The 19,271-nt window shown below is 49.1% G+C and overlaps 1 protein-coding gene across 2 annotated transcripts in view; it reads left to right on the top strand.

Annotated features, from left to right (window-relative positions):
* Positions 1–10,952: 10,952 nt before the first annotated feature.
* ZCCHC7 (zinc finger CCHC-type containing 7) overlaps positions 10,953–19,271 on the top strand; it is a 214,516-nt gene continuing 206,197 nt past the window's right edge. The window contains exons 1-2 of one of the 2 annotated variants that reach the window (XM_032949698.2): positions 10,953–11,059; positions 15,106–15,900. In XM_032949698.2, the coding sequence (XP_032805589.2) occupies positions 15,237–15,900 (664 nt within the window). In that variant the 5' untranslated portion in view covers positions 10,953–11,059; positions 15,106–15,236. The other variant, XM_032949699.2, reaches the window with a different exon arrangement.

Consider the following 19,271-nt stretch of genomic DNA (forward strand, 5'->3'; position numbering starts at 1 on the left):
CATGTATTCATTGACATTAACATATGCTGTTTCCGAAAACGGTCTGCATGTAGGTATTTTATATTTCAATATATGCACTTAGAATGATCATTTAAAGAAAACATATTTCATATATTTTTTATGATTACAGCGTCAGCTGTAAATGATAGTGTGATGCATTTCATATTGTACGCAGATTTGCACCATACGCCCATAGACGGATGCATATTCCGCTCTGTACATGGCATTGTGATTGTTGAAATGTGCACACGTATACACATACAGCATGTACACACATACATGTATACGTTCGTGTAATTAATAATATTGATAGACGATTGTGAATGAGCGACTCTTAAACTAATGGCAATATTCTGGAAGGTTCATAGAGCTTAAATTGCGCACGATTATATCCCAAGCTCGGCTCATAACCGGTCAATTCCAAAACCAAATACTGCAAAATGCAGCCCCAAAATTAGATCTCATCCTAAACACTTACAAATACGCGATTCCCATAATTGGTGAACCGAGTAATTCGCCTCCCGTTGTGCGTCACGTTATAGCCGATTAAAAGCGAGCAATGCCAGTCACCGGTGATTATTAACGCCGATGTGTTAGTGATGCAGGTACATTACACGCAGGGCTTAACATACACACGCACACGTACACGCGTAAACATACACCGCTAAGAATAAACATTCATATACACCTAAACAAAGTCAAAGATATTCTTGGTTCTTTCGGTAAAGTCACGTAGAAAGGAAACAATAACATGATAAAACATAAAGCAATAAAATTCTCACGACGTTTCGACTGCAACACAAGCAAGTATTATGTTATTGTTTCCATTCTATACGTGACTTTACCGAAAGAACCAAGAATATGAATCCCTGCAGTCACGAAAGCTTTAAATCAAAAGTCAAAGATGCCCCAGCCTCCCCACAGCCTTAACATACCTATTGGGACAAGTGCTGCAAGCGAGTAGCACCTCTGAAGGCCGGCACGGCACACGAGGGGGTGGGTGGCCAGCACCACGCCCGGCCGCCTTTATCTCCCTCGTAGCGATGTTTACCACAGATCACACCAGGTAGTCATTTGAGGCTGAGTCGACCTAGCGGGGGTGGGGGGGGGCAGGATCGGTTCAAATAATCTCATTGATTATTGATCGTGAGCGGGAATCGAGGTCGCGTCGCCGGGTTCGTAGCGCATCACGCTGCTGCTACCCCACTATATATACAAAACAAAGATCCCCCGTATAGCCTTAACAGACTGTTGGGGCAAGTGCTGTTAGCGAGCACCTATGAACGCCGGCACAGCACACGAGGGGGTGGCCGGCACCACGCCCGGCCGCCTTTGTCTCCCCAGTGGCGGTTTACACACCGCACCAGGTACTCAATTTAAGCTGAGTCGACCTAGGGGAGGCCCAGGACCGGTTCAAATAATCGTCACTGGTGTTGACCGTGAGCGGGAATCGACCCCGGGTCGCCAGGTTCGCAGCGCAGCGCGCCCACCGCTACACCACCGCTCCCCACTATAAACATAACACACGCACACACTCACTCGCGTTTAGTACAAAACAATGCCACGTAGGGTTCTGTAGAGGAACAGTGCCGTATTTACTTTGGAGGGAGAGCTGTGTGGTGAGGAGGGGAGGGGGGCAGGCGTAGGCAGAGGAGGAACCCTGAGTCGACTTGCAGGGGCACAAGGAGTCGACAGCACAGATGGCTGGGGGAACGAGTTATAGGACCCCGGGGGAAGGGGGGGGCAGAGGGAAAATGAGGAGCGACCTCCCACTGAAAGAACGGGTGACTGGTCATGTGGTGGTGATGTTCTCGTGGTGTGGTGAAGTGGCGATGATGTCATTTGACGGTGTTGTGATGCTGGGAGGTGATTACGTGATGCCGTTGTGGTGTTAAGGTGCTGTAAATGTTGTGATATGAGAATATGGTGATGTTGTGATGACGACAATGGGGGTGATGCTATAAATGATGCTGTGATGATGTGGTGTCGTGATGATGATTCTGTGATGTTGTGATGAAGTTGTGATGATGTTGTGATGATGTTGTGATGATGTTGTGAGGTTGCACGCGTGCTCGCGGGTGAAGCGAGCACGGAGCGCGACACGCGGTGACCCTGAACTGTCAACAGCAGCAGCCTCCGCACACAACAAAGACAAAGATCCCCCGTATAGCCTGTAACAGACTGTTGGGGCAAGTGCTGTGAGCGAGCACCTATGAAGGCCGGCACGGCACACGAGGGGGTGGGTGGCCGGCACCACGCCCGGCCGCCTTTGTCTCCATAGTTAACCGCTACACCACCGCGTATGCGGAGGTACAGTCATACAACCATATACCCTGCGCACACATTTGCTACATGCAGAATATACACAACATTTTCGAGACATATATGCATACACACATAAACCTATACACTAATACACGCCTACCCGTGCGCATACGGACAACTAATCCGCACGGACACATGTACATATACATACGCGTGTGCGTATATACTGTATGCAAATCCACAATGATGTTAATTCTATGGTGTTCTAGAAGCACTCAACTGGTTACATTTGGTACAAAGACAGGTCGAGTGTAATGATAACAACGAGAACGCAATAAAAAAACACCCAGCACATTACCATTCGGTGTTACTCATAAGCTCGGTTCACACTCAATTTGCATTAAATTCCAGAGTGGAACCCAGTGATTGAGTGCGACCCTCAAGCCGATAAAAAGCAAGCGAGGATCGGTGGCTGCCGACACCCACGATCGTGCACAGATCACGCACAGAGAGACACCCAGAGGCTGCTATCAGACGGGCTATGTTTACACAGCGCATCGATTACAATTATTTTTTTACCCAAAGTCGACCTAGGGGAGTCGACACTATTCCAGGGCAGGAGCGGTTCACTGATGTTGGCCGTGAGCGGGAGTCTAACTCGGGTGGTCGGGTTTGTAGTGTAGTGCGCTAAACACGAAATTACCGATCCCTAAAGACATGTAAACACAAAGACAACGATCCCCCGCATAGCCTTAACAGAGTGTTGGGGCAAGTGCTGTTAGCGAGCGCCTATAACGGCCGGCTCGGCACGCGAGGGGGTGGTTGGCCAGCACCACGCCCGACCGCCTTTGTCTCCCCAGTGGCGATGTTTTTACACACCGCACTCGTTTGGGGCTGAGTCGATCTAGGGGAGGCCCGGAACCGGTTCAGATAATCGTCGCTGGTGTTGGCCGTGAGCGGGAATCGAACCCGGGTCTCCGGGTTCATAGCGCAGCGTGTTAACCGCTGCACTACCGCTCCCCACGAATACACACACAGACACATACACAGACACAACAACCGCCATTCGCCACTAAGTGGCGGTGACGTCACCACGACGCTTGTGCCAGGCCATGTGCACCTTGAGGCCACGTGAAGTGTCGAACGCCCGTTGGCAGGAGGTCACGGGGCAGACCCAAGTGCCACGGGTCGACTGACTAAGATGACTGAGATGACTGGCTGATGCACCACCTGTGCCCCCCTACTGTGCCAATCTGCTGTGCTTTAGCCACCCGGCGCTCCGCTCGTTGTTGTGAGCGTCGCTCCTCCACCCTCCGTTGTTGTTGGAGGGCTACTGCCTCCAACTGCCCAATAGCGTCCTTCACGAGCCTCCTCCACAGAGGCCGATGTTGACACCGCTGGTACCAGTCATCGGCAAGTCCACTCAGCTCCACGTCCTCCTGTACCACATCACTCCATCTCTTCTCTAGCCCGTGCCGCGCCCGTTTAGCCCCCTCGATCCGGCCGAACAAAAGCTGTTTCGGCATGCGATGGCTGGGCATGCGGGCTACATGACCCAGCCAACGCAGCCTTGCCTGCCGGAGGAGCTCATCGATGGGACCTTGCCCAGATCTCTCAAGGATTTGTGAGCTCCTCACACAATCCAGCCTGGTTAAACCCAGGATGGATCGTAGGCAGGCTAGCCTAAATGTTTCTAACCGGCGAAGATGTTCCATTAGGGGGGTCCACGTTTCGCAAGCGTAGAGAAGGGATGGAATGACCGTGGCCGAGAAGACCTGAAGCTTAGTGCGGAGCGACAGACCAGGTAGCTTCCACATAGCGTTACGCAACCGATGAAAAGATATTGCCGCTCGACTGATTCGGAGTGAGACACATACACATACACACACAGAAACATATACACAGACACATACACACGTACAGACCGACACGTCACCAATTAAGGGCGCTGGGGGAGTCTATTTGTGAGACAGCAATTATCCAGGGAGCCCTTTAGCCATCACACAACGGTTCGATTCCTTCTTTAGAGCTTCGGAACCCTACCGCAGCATTGCCTCCGTTCACAGATGACGTTAAAGACACGCACCGCCTAATTCACAATGGGAGACCATTGTGTCCCTGTGAGTCTGCTGATGAGGTATTGAATGTCAAAACCGGTCCAGAGTTCGCTGGTGTTGAACCAATGCTGTTACAACTATTAGGCACTTCCAGAAGGTAGTACGAGTGATGGGACGTGTAAAAAAACTAGTCTTTTTTACCTGGAGGGATAGATACGTGAACGAGGTGCATCGTCTGCTTATTTATTTGGGTCTCCCCTAGCTCTGCTCAGCATTAAATCAGTACCTGGTGCGGTATGTAAACATTGGAACCTCCGATTACACGGTTGGCTACGTACGGTGCGAAAGAAGTTCAACGTACATACAAAGGCGGAGCGATGTGTAAGAACATCTCCGTTCCGGCCTTAACAGGTGTTCGCTGATGGCACTTGCCCCGACCGTCTGCGTGGTTTACTACACGGGGGACCTTTGTCTTTGTTTGCTCCGCAAGAGTCGGTAAATCCGCGTGCAACGAGAGCGGCGAGCGAAGGGCGCGATGGGACCGAGCCGGGCCGCGCCTCTCATCGACAATAATTATTATTAGGGTGCGGCAGCCGCGTGTAAATAAAGCCTGCTGTCCGAGCCACCTCCCTCTCTCGCCATCCCCGTGTGTGTGAGTCCCAGCTCTCTCCCTCTCCCACCATCCCAGTTATCTCTGTGTCCCATCTCCTTCTCTCACCATCCCAGCTCTCACGCACCATTCAGCCATCTCACTTTCTAGACTTCTCATCTTTCTTCCTCTCTCTGTGTGTCCCAGCTCTCTCCCTCTCTCTGTCTCAGTTCCCTATTCCACCATCCCAGTTCTCCCTCTCTCCGTGTCCCAAATCTCTCTCCCACTATCCCAGATCTCTCTCCCACTATCCCAGATCTCTCTCCCACCATCCCAGATTTCTCTCTCTCACCATCCCAGATCTCTATCCCACCATCCCAGATCTCTCTCCCACCATCCCAGATCTCTCTCTCACCATCCCAGATCTCTCTCTCACCATCCCAGATCTCTCTCTCACTATCCCAGATCTCTCTCCCACCATCCCAGATCTCTCTCTCTCTCACTATCCCAGATCTCTCTCCCACTATCCCAGATCTCTCTCCCACTATCCCAGATCTCTCTCCCACCATCCCAGATTTCTCTCTCTCACCATCCCAGATCTCTCTCTCACCATCCCAGATCTCTCTCTCACCATCCCAGATCCCACCATCCCAGATCTCTCTCCCACCATCCCAGATCTCTATCTCATCATCCCAGATCTCCCTTCCACGATCCCAGATCTCTCTCCCACCATCCCAAATCTCTCTTCCACTATCCCAGATCTATCTCCCACCATCACAGATCTCTCTCCCACTATCCCAGATCTCTCTCCCACTATCCCAGATCTCTCTCTCACCATCCCAACTCTCTCTCTCACTATCCCAGATCTATCTCCCACCATCCCAGATCTCTCACCATCTCAGATCTCTCTCCCACCATCCCAGATCTCTCTCCCACCATCACAGATCTCTTTCACACGACCCCAGCTGTCTTTAACTATCCCAGCTCTCTTCCTCACTCAACCACCGGACACTCTCTATCTTTCTGTCTCACACACAGAGGACAAAGCCCGGTGCACTCATCAGAGGTCAAAGATGTAACGACAGGGCTGTGCCACCGACAGAGGTCAACGTTATTGTGATCATGCCGCCAATCGCCGGGTGCGGCGTGGTGGCGGTCGCCGCTGCCGATGTAACGGCTGAGCGCTCCACCCCGAACACAGACACTGCAGACGTAGATAGTCGTGCCCACCTCACAGAACATGTACAGCCTTTGTCAATCCGCTGCTGGATGAAGCCCCCTCCTCTACACTTTGCCAGTCAAGGCGGGCAATTTGACCAAACTTCACCAGGCCGGTTATTGCGGGTGGCTGGGGAGGGGGAGGCGGCGTGGGCAGCGCGTGCACGTAGATCACTCGCCACTGATGTTAGCCGTGAATCGAACTCGGCTTGGATGTTGGGTTTGTAGCGCAGTGCGCTAAGCGCTGCCCTGCAGGTCCAGCAAAATGCCTATATCTATAAGCATGTGATAATAATAACAATAATGTGCATATAATATTAACATCTGTGAAAAAGAGCTTCATAGCTAATCGGATTTATCCAAGATACATACATATTCTAATTCTGTATACTGTACACTGTATACTGTATGTGTGTGTGTGGCGAATATTTGAATCGGTCCTAGGCGTCTCCTCGGTCGACATACCCTGAAACGAGTACTTGATGACATGTGCAGTAAACATCAGCGCCGGGGAGACGAAGGCGGCCGGGCGCGGTGTTGGCCACCCAATCCCCACGTGTGCCGTGCCAGCCTTCGCAGGTGCTCACTAAACAGCACTTGGGGATTTTTGATTGAAAGCTTTCGTGACTGCAGGGATTCATATTCTTGGTTCTTTCGGTAAATTCACGTAGAAGGGAAACAATAAAATAATAAAAATATAAAACAATAAAAGTCTCACTGTGAGAATTCTCACTTTTATCTAAAAATATAAAACAATAAAATTATCACTGTGAGAATTCTCACTGTGAGAATTGTATTGTTTTATATTTTTATTATTTTCTTGTTTCCCTTCTACGTGACTTAACCGATCATTTTATTGTTTTATACTTTTATTATTTTATTGTTTCCCTTCTACGTGACTTTACTGAAAGAACCAAGAATATAGCACCTGGGGAAGTTCATATATATACGTTGAACTTCTTTCGCACCGTACGTAGCCAACCGTGCTAATCGGAGGTGTGGCGAAGGACAGGAAACTCAACGCAACAACAATAAGTTCTAAAGGAATCCGTTTTCAATCTAGATTCACAAGTGCATAGCTCCAATGGCTTCATATGTGTGTGCGTGCTACGTGGCGTATTGCATCGCAGGCTCGTGAACGGCATTGCTCTATGTCGAGCGATCCGTGAACTTCCCTCGTTGATTTCTCGTCCACCCGTGCTGAGCACCGGTCGTAGATGTTATGTACATATCGTTTATTGTTAAATTTCAATCACAGTTCCTATGATCACTGTTACATTGTTTTAATAGCTTTATTTTGGCGATTTCGAAAACGTTTTGGTTTAGCCATATTTGTTTGTTGTAGTACGGAGTTAGACTGATCACTTGAATCTAAATTGTCTTATGGTTGTTATTGTTTGACTTGCATCCCACTGGGATTTTTGCACAAAGCATTGATATTCGGTGCTTTTTCTGGAAAACTTTGTTGTGTTTTCCTAGATTTTTCTGTTGCGCGTAGTCACTTTAAGATGTTCCTTGTTCATGTTTTTGTTTGTTGCGGTTGCACCCGATTCAAGAGCCGAATGGCTCACAGGGCTATACCTAATAAATGAAATGAACTGAACTGAGGACCCCCGGTCTTTGCCAGGCGTCTCATCCTGCACACTTTGTTCAACCACAAACATTGCAGGTCACGCCACCGCTCTCTCGGTCTCTTTCTCTCGCTCTCTTCACACCGACTAGGGTTTTACAGCCAGTGTTATGAGGGAAAAAATAATTGATCCCCTGCTGATTTTGTACGTTTGCCCACTGACAAAGAAATGATCAGTCTATAATTTTAATGATAGGTTTATTTGAACAGTGAGAGCCAGAATAACAACAAAAAAATCCGGAAAAGTGCATGTCAAAAATGTTATAAATTAATTTGCATTTTAATGAGGGAAATAAGTATTTGACCCCCTCTCAATCAGAAAGATTTCTGGCTCCCAGGTGTCTTTTATACAGATAACGAGCTGAGGTTAGTAGCACACTCTTAAAGGGAGTGCTCCTAATCTCAGCTTGTTACCTGTATAAAAGACATCTGTCCACCGAAGCAATCAATCAGATTCCAAACTCTCCACCATGGCCAAGACCAAAGAGCTCTCCAAGGATGTCAGGGACAAGGTTGTAGACCTACACAAGGCTGGAATGGGCTACAAGACCATTGCCAAGCAGCTTGGTGAGAAGGTGACAACAGTTGGTGCGATTATTCGCAAATGGAAGAAACACAAAAGAACTGTCAATCTCCCTCGACCTGGGGCTCCATGCAAGATCTCACCTCGTGGAGTTGCAATGATGATGAGAACGGTGAGGAATCAGCCCAGAACTACACGGGAGGATCTTGTCAATAATCTCAAGGCAGCTGAGACCATAGTCACTAAGAAAACAATTGGCAACACACTACGCCGTGAAGGACTGAAATCCTGCAGCGCCCGCAAGGTCCCCCTGCTCAAGAAAGCACATATACATGCCCGTCTGAAGTTCGCCAATGAACATCTGAATGATTCAGAGGACAACTGGGTGAAAGTGTTGTGGTCATATGAGACCAAAATGGAGCTCTTTCGCATCAACTCAACTCGCCGTGTTTGGAGGAGGAATGCTGCCTATGACCCCAAGAGCACCATCCCCATCGTCAAACATGGAGGTGGAAACATTAAGCTTTGGGGGTGTTTTTCTGCTAAGGGGACAGGACAACTTCACCGCATCAAAGGGACGATGGACAGGGCCATGTACCGTCAAATATTGGGTGAGAACCTCCTTCCCTCAGCCAGGGCATTGAAAATGGGTCGTGGATGGGTATTCCAGCATGACAATGACCCAAAACACAGGACCCAGGCAACAAAGGAGTGGCTCAAGAAGAAGCACATTAAGGACCTGGAGTGGCCTAGCCAGTCTCCAGACCTTAATCCCATAGAAAATCTGTGGAGGGAGCTGAAGGTTCGAGTTGCCAAACGTCAGCCTTGAAACCTTAATGACTTGGAGAAGATCTGCAAAGAGGAGTGGGACAATATCCCTCCTGAGATGTGTGCAAACCTGGTGGCCAACTACAAGAAACATCTCACCTCTGTGATTGCCAACAAGGGTTTTGCCACCAAGTACTAAGTCATGTTTTGTAGAGGGGTCAAATACTTATTTCCGTCATTAAAATGCAAATCAATTTATAACATTTTTGACATGCGTTTTTCTGGATTTTTGTTGTTGTTATTCTGTCTCTCACTGTTCAAATAAACCTACCATTAAAATTATAGACTGATCATTTCTTTGTCAGTGGGCAAACGTACAAAATCAGCAGGGGATCAAATACTTTTTTCCCTCACTGTAATTGTTTTTGTTGTTGTTTAGGCCGCGTAATGATCTGGCCACAACTGTGTCGTTAACACCCTCTGCCAGCCGGCGTGAGCTGGACACGCCGATTATTGTTTTCTTTGGTTCTTTCGGTAAAGTCACGTAGAATGAGAATAAAATAATAAAATAACACAATAAAATTTACAACACAATAATATTCTCACAACACAATAATATTCTCATTCTACGTGACTTTACCGAAAGAACCAAAGAAGATGAATCCTTGTAGTCACGAAAGCTTCAAATCTAAAGATTATTGTTTTGTTTCATCTCGCCGACAAATTTGAAGAACAATTCTCACAATCAAATTTAGCAAACATATAGTAAATGTGGTGATGAGCATTGTACTCTTACTTACGGTGGAGCTAGGACACTAGTAATTGGTGTGTTACATGCTTGTACAACACCACGTGGCCATTCATTTGCTTGGCCGTGTCGGGTGGTGGAGGGTACCAAAAAACACAGTTGGTACGATCAGTACGTGGCCTTGCCCCAGCATCTATTATGAATCACTTCTCTCTCTCTGATTCGTCCCTCGCTCTGCTCCACTCTGGAATTATCTCCCATCACCGTCTCTTTTCCCAAGCTCTTGCGATAGTCTCGCTCAGCACAAGCGACGTGTCAACTCTTACCGATTTACAGACGTTAAACAAACAATTCGTTGATGCCGCTTGCGTTGGCAGTGGTGCACGATCACAATTTAACAAACACAAAACTCTACACGGTCGTCAAGAGCACTGTGGCCATAAATAAAACAAATAGTACAAGCATATTGTATCGACTTTATTTATATCTATACACTATATATGTACACATTTTTTTTACCAAGTGAGGATTTTAGCTCTTTTTCGGAAACGACCTGGCCACAAATGATAGCTCAATGCAGTGGCAAATGTGGGCATTTAGATCAGCCAAACGCGTTTCTAAAGGACCCGGAGAAAAATTCCCTTATTATTGCCTCCCTTATTCCAGACCAATTCAGATCTTATTGGGCACCCCGTGCCCTTATAAATCTCGACGTTTATCTTACAACGTCCCATCATAAGGGGGGAACACAAACAAATAGACACAATTATTGCCCGCATTGAAACGGCTGTACGCCGTATGGACCTGAAAACTAAATTTCCCTCTTCAAGAATACGGGGTTAACCGTATGGGATCGAACCCACGTTCTCCTCCATAGCAGGCGAGGTCGTCCACCGTTGTATTTGCATGCGGTTTACCCATAATGCAATGCAAAAAAGCGCGCATGAGTCGAGTAAATCCCGAGACACGTGGCGCGCGTGCACTCCACGTGTCTGGGAGCCTACCCCCCCAACAACCCCCTCCCTTAACAACCCCTTCCCCCCAACCCCTCCCCTCCCCCCCAACCCCTCCCCCCTCAACACCCCCCCCACCTCACGGGCTGAGTCGGTTACGAGCGAGCGAGGAGGACGGGGGGTGGGGGTGAAAGGGGTGGGTGAGGGTGGAGGACGACCACGTGATCACACCGCCACGCGCTCACCCCTGACCCCCCTCCCTCTCTCCCACCACGCGCATGCGCAGTGCCGGCGAGGCCTTAGTCGAGGTGGGCCCCGCGCGTTTCTCGTCTGGGCGTGCGAGTCGGGCGGCCGTTCGCCTTTCGTCGGTCGTGAACGCGGAGTCGCGAGCTGTCCGCCTCAGTTTGTTGTTGCCTGCCGTCGTGCGTCGCTTCTCGCTTGGTTACTCCCCGAGTGAGTGCGGCTGCTCGCGTTGTTGTTGTTGTTGCTGTTGCTCTGGGGGTTTGTGTGTGTGTGTGTGCTTGCGGGGAAAGGAGAGCGCTGTGCTGAGACTGGGCGCCTGTGTGGGTCGCCCGGTGGAGCGAGTGCCAGAGAACACGTGGAGACACGGGGGGGGCAGAGACACGTGGAGACACGGGGGGGGGGCAGAGACACGTGGAGACACGGGGGGGGCAGAGACACGTGGAGACACGGGGAGGGGGGGGGGCAGAGACACGTGGAGACACGGGAGGGGGGCAGAGACACGTGGAGACACGGGAGGGGCAGAGACACGTGGAGACGGGGGGGGGGGCAGAGACACGTGGAGACACGGGGAGGGGGCAGAGACACGTGGAGACACGGGGGGGGGCAGAGACACGTGGAGACGGGGGGGGGGGCAGAGACACGTGGAGACACGGGAGGGGCAGAGACACGTGGAGACACGGGGGGGGGGGTGCAGAGACACGTGGAGACACGGGGGGGGCAGAGACACGGGAGGGGGGGGGCAGAGACACGTGGAGGCGGGGGGGGGGCAGAGACACGTGGAGACACGGGGGGGGGGCAGAGACACGTGGAGACACGGGGGGGGGCAGAGACACGTGGAGACACGGGGGGGGGGCAGAGACACGTGGAGACACGGGGGGGGGGGCAGAGACACGTGGAGACACGGGGGGGGCAGAGACACGTGGAGACACGGGGAGGGGGCAGAGACACGTGGAGACACGGGGGGGGGCAGAGACACGTGGAGACACGGGGGGGGCAGAGACGTGGAGACACGGGGGGGGGCAGAGACACGTGGAGACACGGGGGGGGGCAGAGACACGTGGAGACACGGGGGGGCAGAGACACGTAGAGACGGGGGGGGGGCAGAGACACGTGGAGACACGGGAGGGGCAGAGACACGTGGAGACACGGGGAGGGGGGGGGCAGAGACACGTGGAGACGGGGGGGGGCAGAGACACGTGGAGACACGGGGGGGGGGCAGAGACACGTGGAGACACGGGGGGGGCAGAAACACGGGGGGCATAGACACGTGCAGACAGGGCACCGGGGGACAAGAGATACGGAGGGCAGAGACACGTGGAGACATGGGGGGCAGAGACACGTTGAGAGAGGGATACCGAGGGACAAAAGGAGACACGGGGGGCAAGAGACACGTGGAGACACCGGGAGACGATGGGAGAAACGCAAAGATAGACACGGGGCGACATACTTTGAGATACGGGGAAACGGGACAGAGACGTCGAGACGGACCAGGGGGGAGGGTACAGAGGGGGTGACAGAAGAGACACCGGGGGCAGAAACACGGTGGGGACAAATCCAAGTGGAGACACATGGGGAGACACAGGGGGACAGAGATGTGGAGATAGAGATACGTGGATACACTCGAGACAGACACCGGCACAGACACGTGGAGAGAGACACGAAACGCAAGGACACTGGGGACACAGTGGGGACCGAGACACAGGGACAGAGACTGGTTTGATCATGGAGAAGACACCGGTACACTGAGACACGTGGACACGGCTATCGGGAGACACGGGGATACGGAAACGGCAATACTGTGTGGAGACTTGGGCCATTATAAGTAATACATGTATTTAACTAAAACTTTTTTTTAAAACACGCTTTAATGAAATGTACCGTACTAGTAATGGAAGAACTCCACGAAGTGGCCCTGAAGCTTGCCATAACGTAAGGGGCCCTGGTGATTTACAGCCATCGTGAGTTGAGCGTGGACAATTAAACCCAAGCCGAAACAGAACATAAACAAAATGTTTTAAAATATTTATTTTAATTATAGAATATAGTATTGTCATTAGTGTGACATAAGTATACTAAGTTTGCAGTCGATACCACATTGGGAAGTGGGTAAAAATCGAGATACAAGATTTGAGGATACAACAACAGACAGTTAATAAAAAAGCGTGTAATAATAAAATAAATATATAGTGTATACTTTATTTAACCCTGGTGAGAACCTATTAAGGTTGCACATTTTTTTTCTAAAAGTGATGTTTCCCAATATCAGAGCACAATGCCTTTGGAAAGAAGTGAAGAGTATTTTAAAACAACGGCCAAGACCGTGATATAATTACTCAACTGCAACCGAGTGCTTATTCAAGAACCACGAATTACCTAACCGGGGACGTTTCGGTAACAATTGCATAGGATTTCGATTTAAAGTTTTCGTGACTGCAGGGATTCATATTCGTTCGGTAAAGTCACGTAGAAGGGAATTTATTTCATTATTTCCCTTCTATGAATCCCTGCAGTCACGAAAGCTTCAAATCGAAATTCTATGCGTTTGTTACCGAAATGTCCCCGGTTAGGTAAAATATAAATGCATAGAACTCTGAATGCGACGTCAGTCTATGCTCAAAACACACGCGCGCAGTCTCGCTGCACGCACAGCTGTGAGTGACCTCCCCACATCCACTGCTGAGAATTCCCACTTGCTCTGATGGCGTGGAAGGGGAGGAGGCATTCGCTCAAAGATAGTTACTCAAGGCGCCTTATAAATAGATGCATATTATTATTGTTACAATCAGAGGGAAGTTTCTCACTGCGGATTGTTGTTGCACCTTAGCTGGATTTAAGAGATGGGGCGTAACATTGGCCTGACTGTAGAAATAATATCTCGCACTCCACAATAAATGCATACGAACGGTTGCTGTGCATTAACACAGCTGTCAAACCCATGCGTTTTTTACCCCGTATTCTTGTACAGGGAAATGGAGTTTTCGGGTCTATATGGCGTACAGCCGTTTCAATACGGGCAAAACAAATACATCAACATTGTGTCTCTTGTTTGTGGTTCACCCTGGAGATGGGACTTTGTAGGATGAACGTTGAGATACTCTTTGGTTCTATTCGGTAAAGTCACGTAGGTAACTTTACCGAATAGAACCAAAGAGTATGGATCCTTGCAGTCACGAAAGCTTTAAATCTAGAACGTTGAGATTTATAAGGTGACCAATAAGGTCTGAAATTGTCTGTAATAAGATAGGCATTGATAAGGGGTTGATAGGTATGCATTAATTTAAAATTAAATACTCGAAATCTAAAAAAGTTTGAGTTGTGCTCCCTGTTTATTTGTTGGGGTTAATGGCCGGTTTGTTGGCGCTGTGGTTAGAGAGCTTGACACAATCTGTAAAGGTTGTAGGTTCAAATTGGGGGGGTCAGCGCTGGTCATTTATCACCCGTCCTGTTTTGACAAAATGAGAGTCTTGTGGGTAGTCACTCACTGGCGGTGCTTGTCCAATTGAGAGATCGCTTGCCATAGGAAGCTGGAATTTGTCCCACTGCTTTGGGCCACCAATGGAGATGAGCAGCACCATGTAATTTACATTTGAGGAAGCAGACTCTTTGAGTTTGACTTTAATATTTGGTCAGGAATTATACGTTCATAACTGTACTACTAAGTCTGTAAATGCACCGTGTGTGTTTGTATTTGTGTGATTTCTGGCAAACGTCAGTGGCGGGGGAAATGTTAACATTGACTTCACAGATGTACGTGCACATCGCAGAGACGTCCCTAGGGTACGGCCAATCGGGGCAGTTGCCCCGATTGGCCCCATGCTTTTGTGGGGCTCCGCGCTTCGACGTCACGGTGTCAGATGTTTACTGGCGTCGGCGAGCCCACGTGGTGTGATTTGCCCCGGGCCCCGTACCCCCCTATGGCTCTGTACACATGTACCTATTAAGACGAGGAAATTAACACTCTTGAAAATCAAGAGGCTTAGTGAGATTTTTCCTGGTAAATTAAGTATTGTAATATAAATATAATCATTGATGCCACTTATTGCTGGCTCACTGAACCCTTCCCCCTCTGTTCTAACCATTCAGTGCTTGTGCATTTCTAATTTTTCCCCAGTGATGCTGTGAAGCTGTCTGAATCGAGACATTTTTTGTTACTCGTCTTCACTCAAGTCCTCACTAAGCAACACCAACAAAAAAAAACACATCTACCAGCACCATTCGACACCAGCACCACCACGTGGAGCCATGATGTTCGAGGGACTGTCGGACGTGGAGGCGTACGAGGATGAGCTGTACGGCGAGGTGGACTCGGAGTCCGACTCGTGCGTTGACAGCGAGGTGGAGTTCCAGCTTTACAGCCAGGTGCACTACAGCCAGCAGCTCCCATCAGGCACGGATGTCGCAGCCGCAGACACCGCCGCAGACAAAACTGCAGGTGCCTCTGGCAATGCTGCCGCTGCCATCGTCAGCTCGACTCCTCGCCCGCTGAAACCCGAAGTCATCGTCATCTCGTCTGACGACTCGCCGGCTCCGGTGATGCCCGTGAGTAGCATCCGGGCGAGCGGCCGAGCGAAGGAGGCGACGGCGGTGAGGCGCGCCAAGCGCGCGACTCCGCACGTAGTGGTGGCGGGCGGCTGGAAGGCGACACGGGGCGGCACTCACGGCAGGGTGCGCGAGACCATCACGCTCGAGACAGAAGGCTCCGACACGTCGCACGCGCAGACCCTCGACGACAGCAGCGACGACAAAGACAGCGGCGACGACGACGACGACGGTAGCTCGTCGGTGCGGAGCTGGATGCTGCTGGGCGACAAGGGCAGAGGGAAGCGCGACGCACTGGAGAAGCCCGAGGAGATCATGATCAACTTGAAGGGCGATGGACGGCAGGGCAGAGAGTTCAGCTCGGAAGGTGAGTGACGCGAATGGGAGATCTCACAATGGCACTAGTGTTGAATTGAAGAACACCGTCATCTCCAATTGGAGATTGGTTTTGTGGTGCAGGCGGGCGGACGGGGTAATGGTTGTTGATGTGCGTCATCATCGACGACATAACCACGCTTGCAATTGCAAGCGTGGTTATGTCGTCACCCGATATCTGTTAAATGGATCTGCAACTTCATTTTAATTGCACTATGATTAGTCTAAATTTAATTTTCCAGGTGATTTAGGCTACAGGGAATGTATTATTTTAATGTTGATTCGTGTTTGTGCAATATTTTCGATTTCACGTGACACTTGTATTTGTGCTGATTTCTATTTGCCTCATTGCTTTACTTCATTTTTGTTGTTACTTTCGTCATTTTGGTGACCGAGGTCAATATTGCAAATTACACTCATCCTGGTCCCATAAGTTCTCACCTGGTTAATGAAATTAAATTCGAGGGAACCTAGAATTGGGGGTGATAGTGCTTAGGGCGATTGGATACAGCGCTTTTTTCAAAGTGGCAGTCTCTTTCGTTACAGCGTCGTGAACGTGGAATCTAACGGTTGTGAGGCTTACAGTGAGGGAAAAAAGTATTTGGTCCCCTGCTGATTTTGTACGTTTGCCCACTGACAAATAAATAATCAGTCTATAATTTTAATGGTAGGTTTATTTGAACAGTGAGAGACAGACTAACAACAAAAAATATCCAGAAAAACGCATGTTAAAAATGTTATAAATTGATTTGCATTTTAATGAGGGAAATAAGTATTTGACCCCCTCTCAATCAGAAAGATTTCTGGCTCCCAAGTGTCTTTTATACAGGTAACGTGCTGAGATTAGGAGCACACTCTTAAAGGGAGTGCTCCTAATCTCAGCTTGTTACCTGTATAAAAGACACCTGTCCACAGAAGCAATCAATCAATCAGATTCCAAACTCTCCACCATGGCCAAGACCAAAGAGCTCTCCAAGGATGTCAGGGACAAGATTGTAGACCTACACAAGGCTGGAATGGGCTACAAGACCATTGCGAAGCAGCTTGGTGAGAAGGTGACAACAGTTGGTGCGATTATTCGCAAATGGAAGAAACACAAGAACTGTCAATCTCCCTCGGCCTGGGGCACCATGCAAAATCTCACCTCGTGTAGTTGCAATGATCATGAGAACGGTGAGGAATCAACCCAGAACTACACGGGAGGATCTTGTCAATGATCTCAAGGCAGCTGGGACCATAGTCACCAAGAAAACAATTGGTAACACACTACGCCGTGAAGGACTGAAATCCTGCAGCGCCTGCAAGGTCCCCCTGCTCAAGAAAGCACATATACATGCCCATCTGAAGTTTGCCAATGAACATCTGAATGGTTAAGAGGACAACTGGGTGAAAGTGTTGTGGTCAGATGAGACCAAAATGGAGCTCTTTGGCATCAACTCAACTCGCTGTGTTTGGCGGAGGAGGAATGCTGCCTATGACCCCAAGAACACCATCCCCACCGTCAAACATGGAGGTGGAAACATTATGCTTTGGGGGTGTTTTTCTGCTAAGGGGACAGGACAACTTCACCGCATCAAAGGGACGATGGACAGGGCCATGTACCGTCAAATCTTGGGTGAGAACCTCCTTCCCTCAGCCAGGGCATTGAAAATGGGTCGTGGATGGGTATTCCAGCATGACAATGACCCAAAACACACGGCCAAGGCAACAAAGGAGTGGCTCAAGAAGAAGCACATTAAGGTCCTGGAGTGGCCTAGCCAGTCTCCAGACCTTAATCCCATAGAAAATCTGTGGAGGGAGCTGAAGGTTCGAGTTGCCAAACGTCAGCCTCGAAACCTTAATGACTTGGAGAAGATCTGCAAAGAGGAGTTGGACAAAATCCCTCCTGAGATGTGTGCAAACCTGGTGGCCAACTATAAGAAACGTCTGACCTCTGTGATTGCCAACAAGGGTTTTGCCACCAAGTACTAAGTCATGTTTTGCAAAGGGGTCAAATACTTATTGCCCTCATTGAAATGCAAATCAATTCATAACATTTTTGACATGCGTTTTTCTGGATTTTGTTGTTATTCTGTCTCTTACTGTTCAAATAAACCTAGCATTAAAATTATAGACTGATCATTTCTTTGTCAGTGGGCAAACGTACATAATCAGCAGGGGATCAAATACTTTTTTCCCTCATTGTATATCATGAGCATAAGATTCGATATTCAATGATCCGTGATGTTCACACTGACCAGTTGATGCCTGCTGCATGTTTTGCTCCCAAGCACCTGGTTTGCTTGGCAAACTTAAAAATATAATTGCTGGTTTTGCCATGTATGTTTCAATTGGCCTCCTGCTGTCACTAGACACGGAACCTTTCATTGATAACTTCAGATTGAATGGTGGAACTTCACATAGCATCCGAGAATACCACTGGAATGTAACTTGAAATAGCTATTTCCGAGTCTGATCAATTTTACCTATTTATTCACAAAGCAAAACTTTAAATATCTCCGATGTGTTTTAGATTTTACCCCGTGTGTTTTTATTTATTTTCGGCACGGTATCTGACGTTTTATTCCCATGTCCTGCGAACTTCTTCAGGAACTGAATTCAAGCAACGTAGTTAAATAACTTGCGTCATCCCATGCCGAAACAACGTGCCACACAGCCTGAAAACACATCGGAGAACTCTACGGCACCACCGTGGAAACCTACGTGGTGTAGCACACCTTGTTACAGTTCCTGCAGTCGGTGTTTGTCACTTTGCAATTGAAACCACAATTTGTTATTCCTAATATCTGACATTTATCCAATTAAGTGGCAAACCGAATTTAAATGTTTTTTTCTGCAGTCATTAGTAATTAGCCTGAGACCATGAACTTGATAAGATAATTTCAGGTGGCTGAAACCTCGCCTCTTAGTGGTGAATCCTCTGCCACCTGGACACCTCTAAAAAGGGGTCTCTGGGCTGTAGACAGACAGACCGGTGTCCGATGGGGCCCCCTTGACAATAGACTGACCTATCTCTAATGGGGCCCCTAGACAATAGACTGCCCTATCTCTAATGGGGCCCGCTAGACAATAGACTGACCTATCTCTAATGGGGCCCGCTAGACAACATACTGATTGACCAGTCTGATGGGGCCCCTAGACAATAGACTGACTGACCTGTCTCTGATGGGGCCCCTAGACAATGGACTGACTGACCAGTCTCTGATGGGGCCCCCTAGACAATAGACTGACTGACCAGTCTCTGATGGGGCCCCTCTACAATTGCATTACAAACTGGATTCTGATGAGGTTCCTCGACATTTGACGATAGGTATTTGGACAAAAGACTGAGAGATCTGTTTCTGATGGGTGTCTCTAGAGGAC

Source organism: Petromyzon marinus, chromosome 8, assembly GCF_048934315.1.
Source record: "Petromyzon marinus isolate PM22_M1 ecotype Great Lakes invasive population chromosome 8, UKy_Petmar_22M1.pri1.0, whole genome shotgun sequence".
Taxonomy (NCBI): Eukaryota; Metazoa; Chordata; class Hyperoartia; order Petromyzontiformes; family Petromyzontidae; genus Petromyzon; species Petromyzon marinus.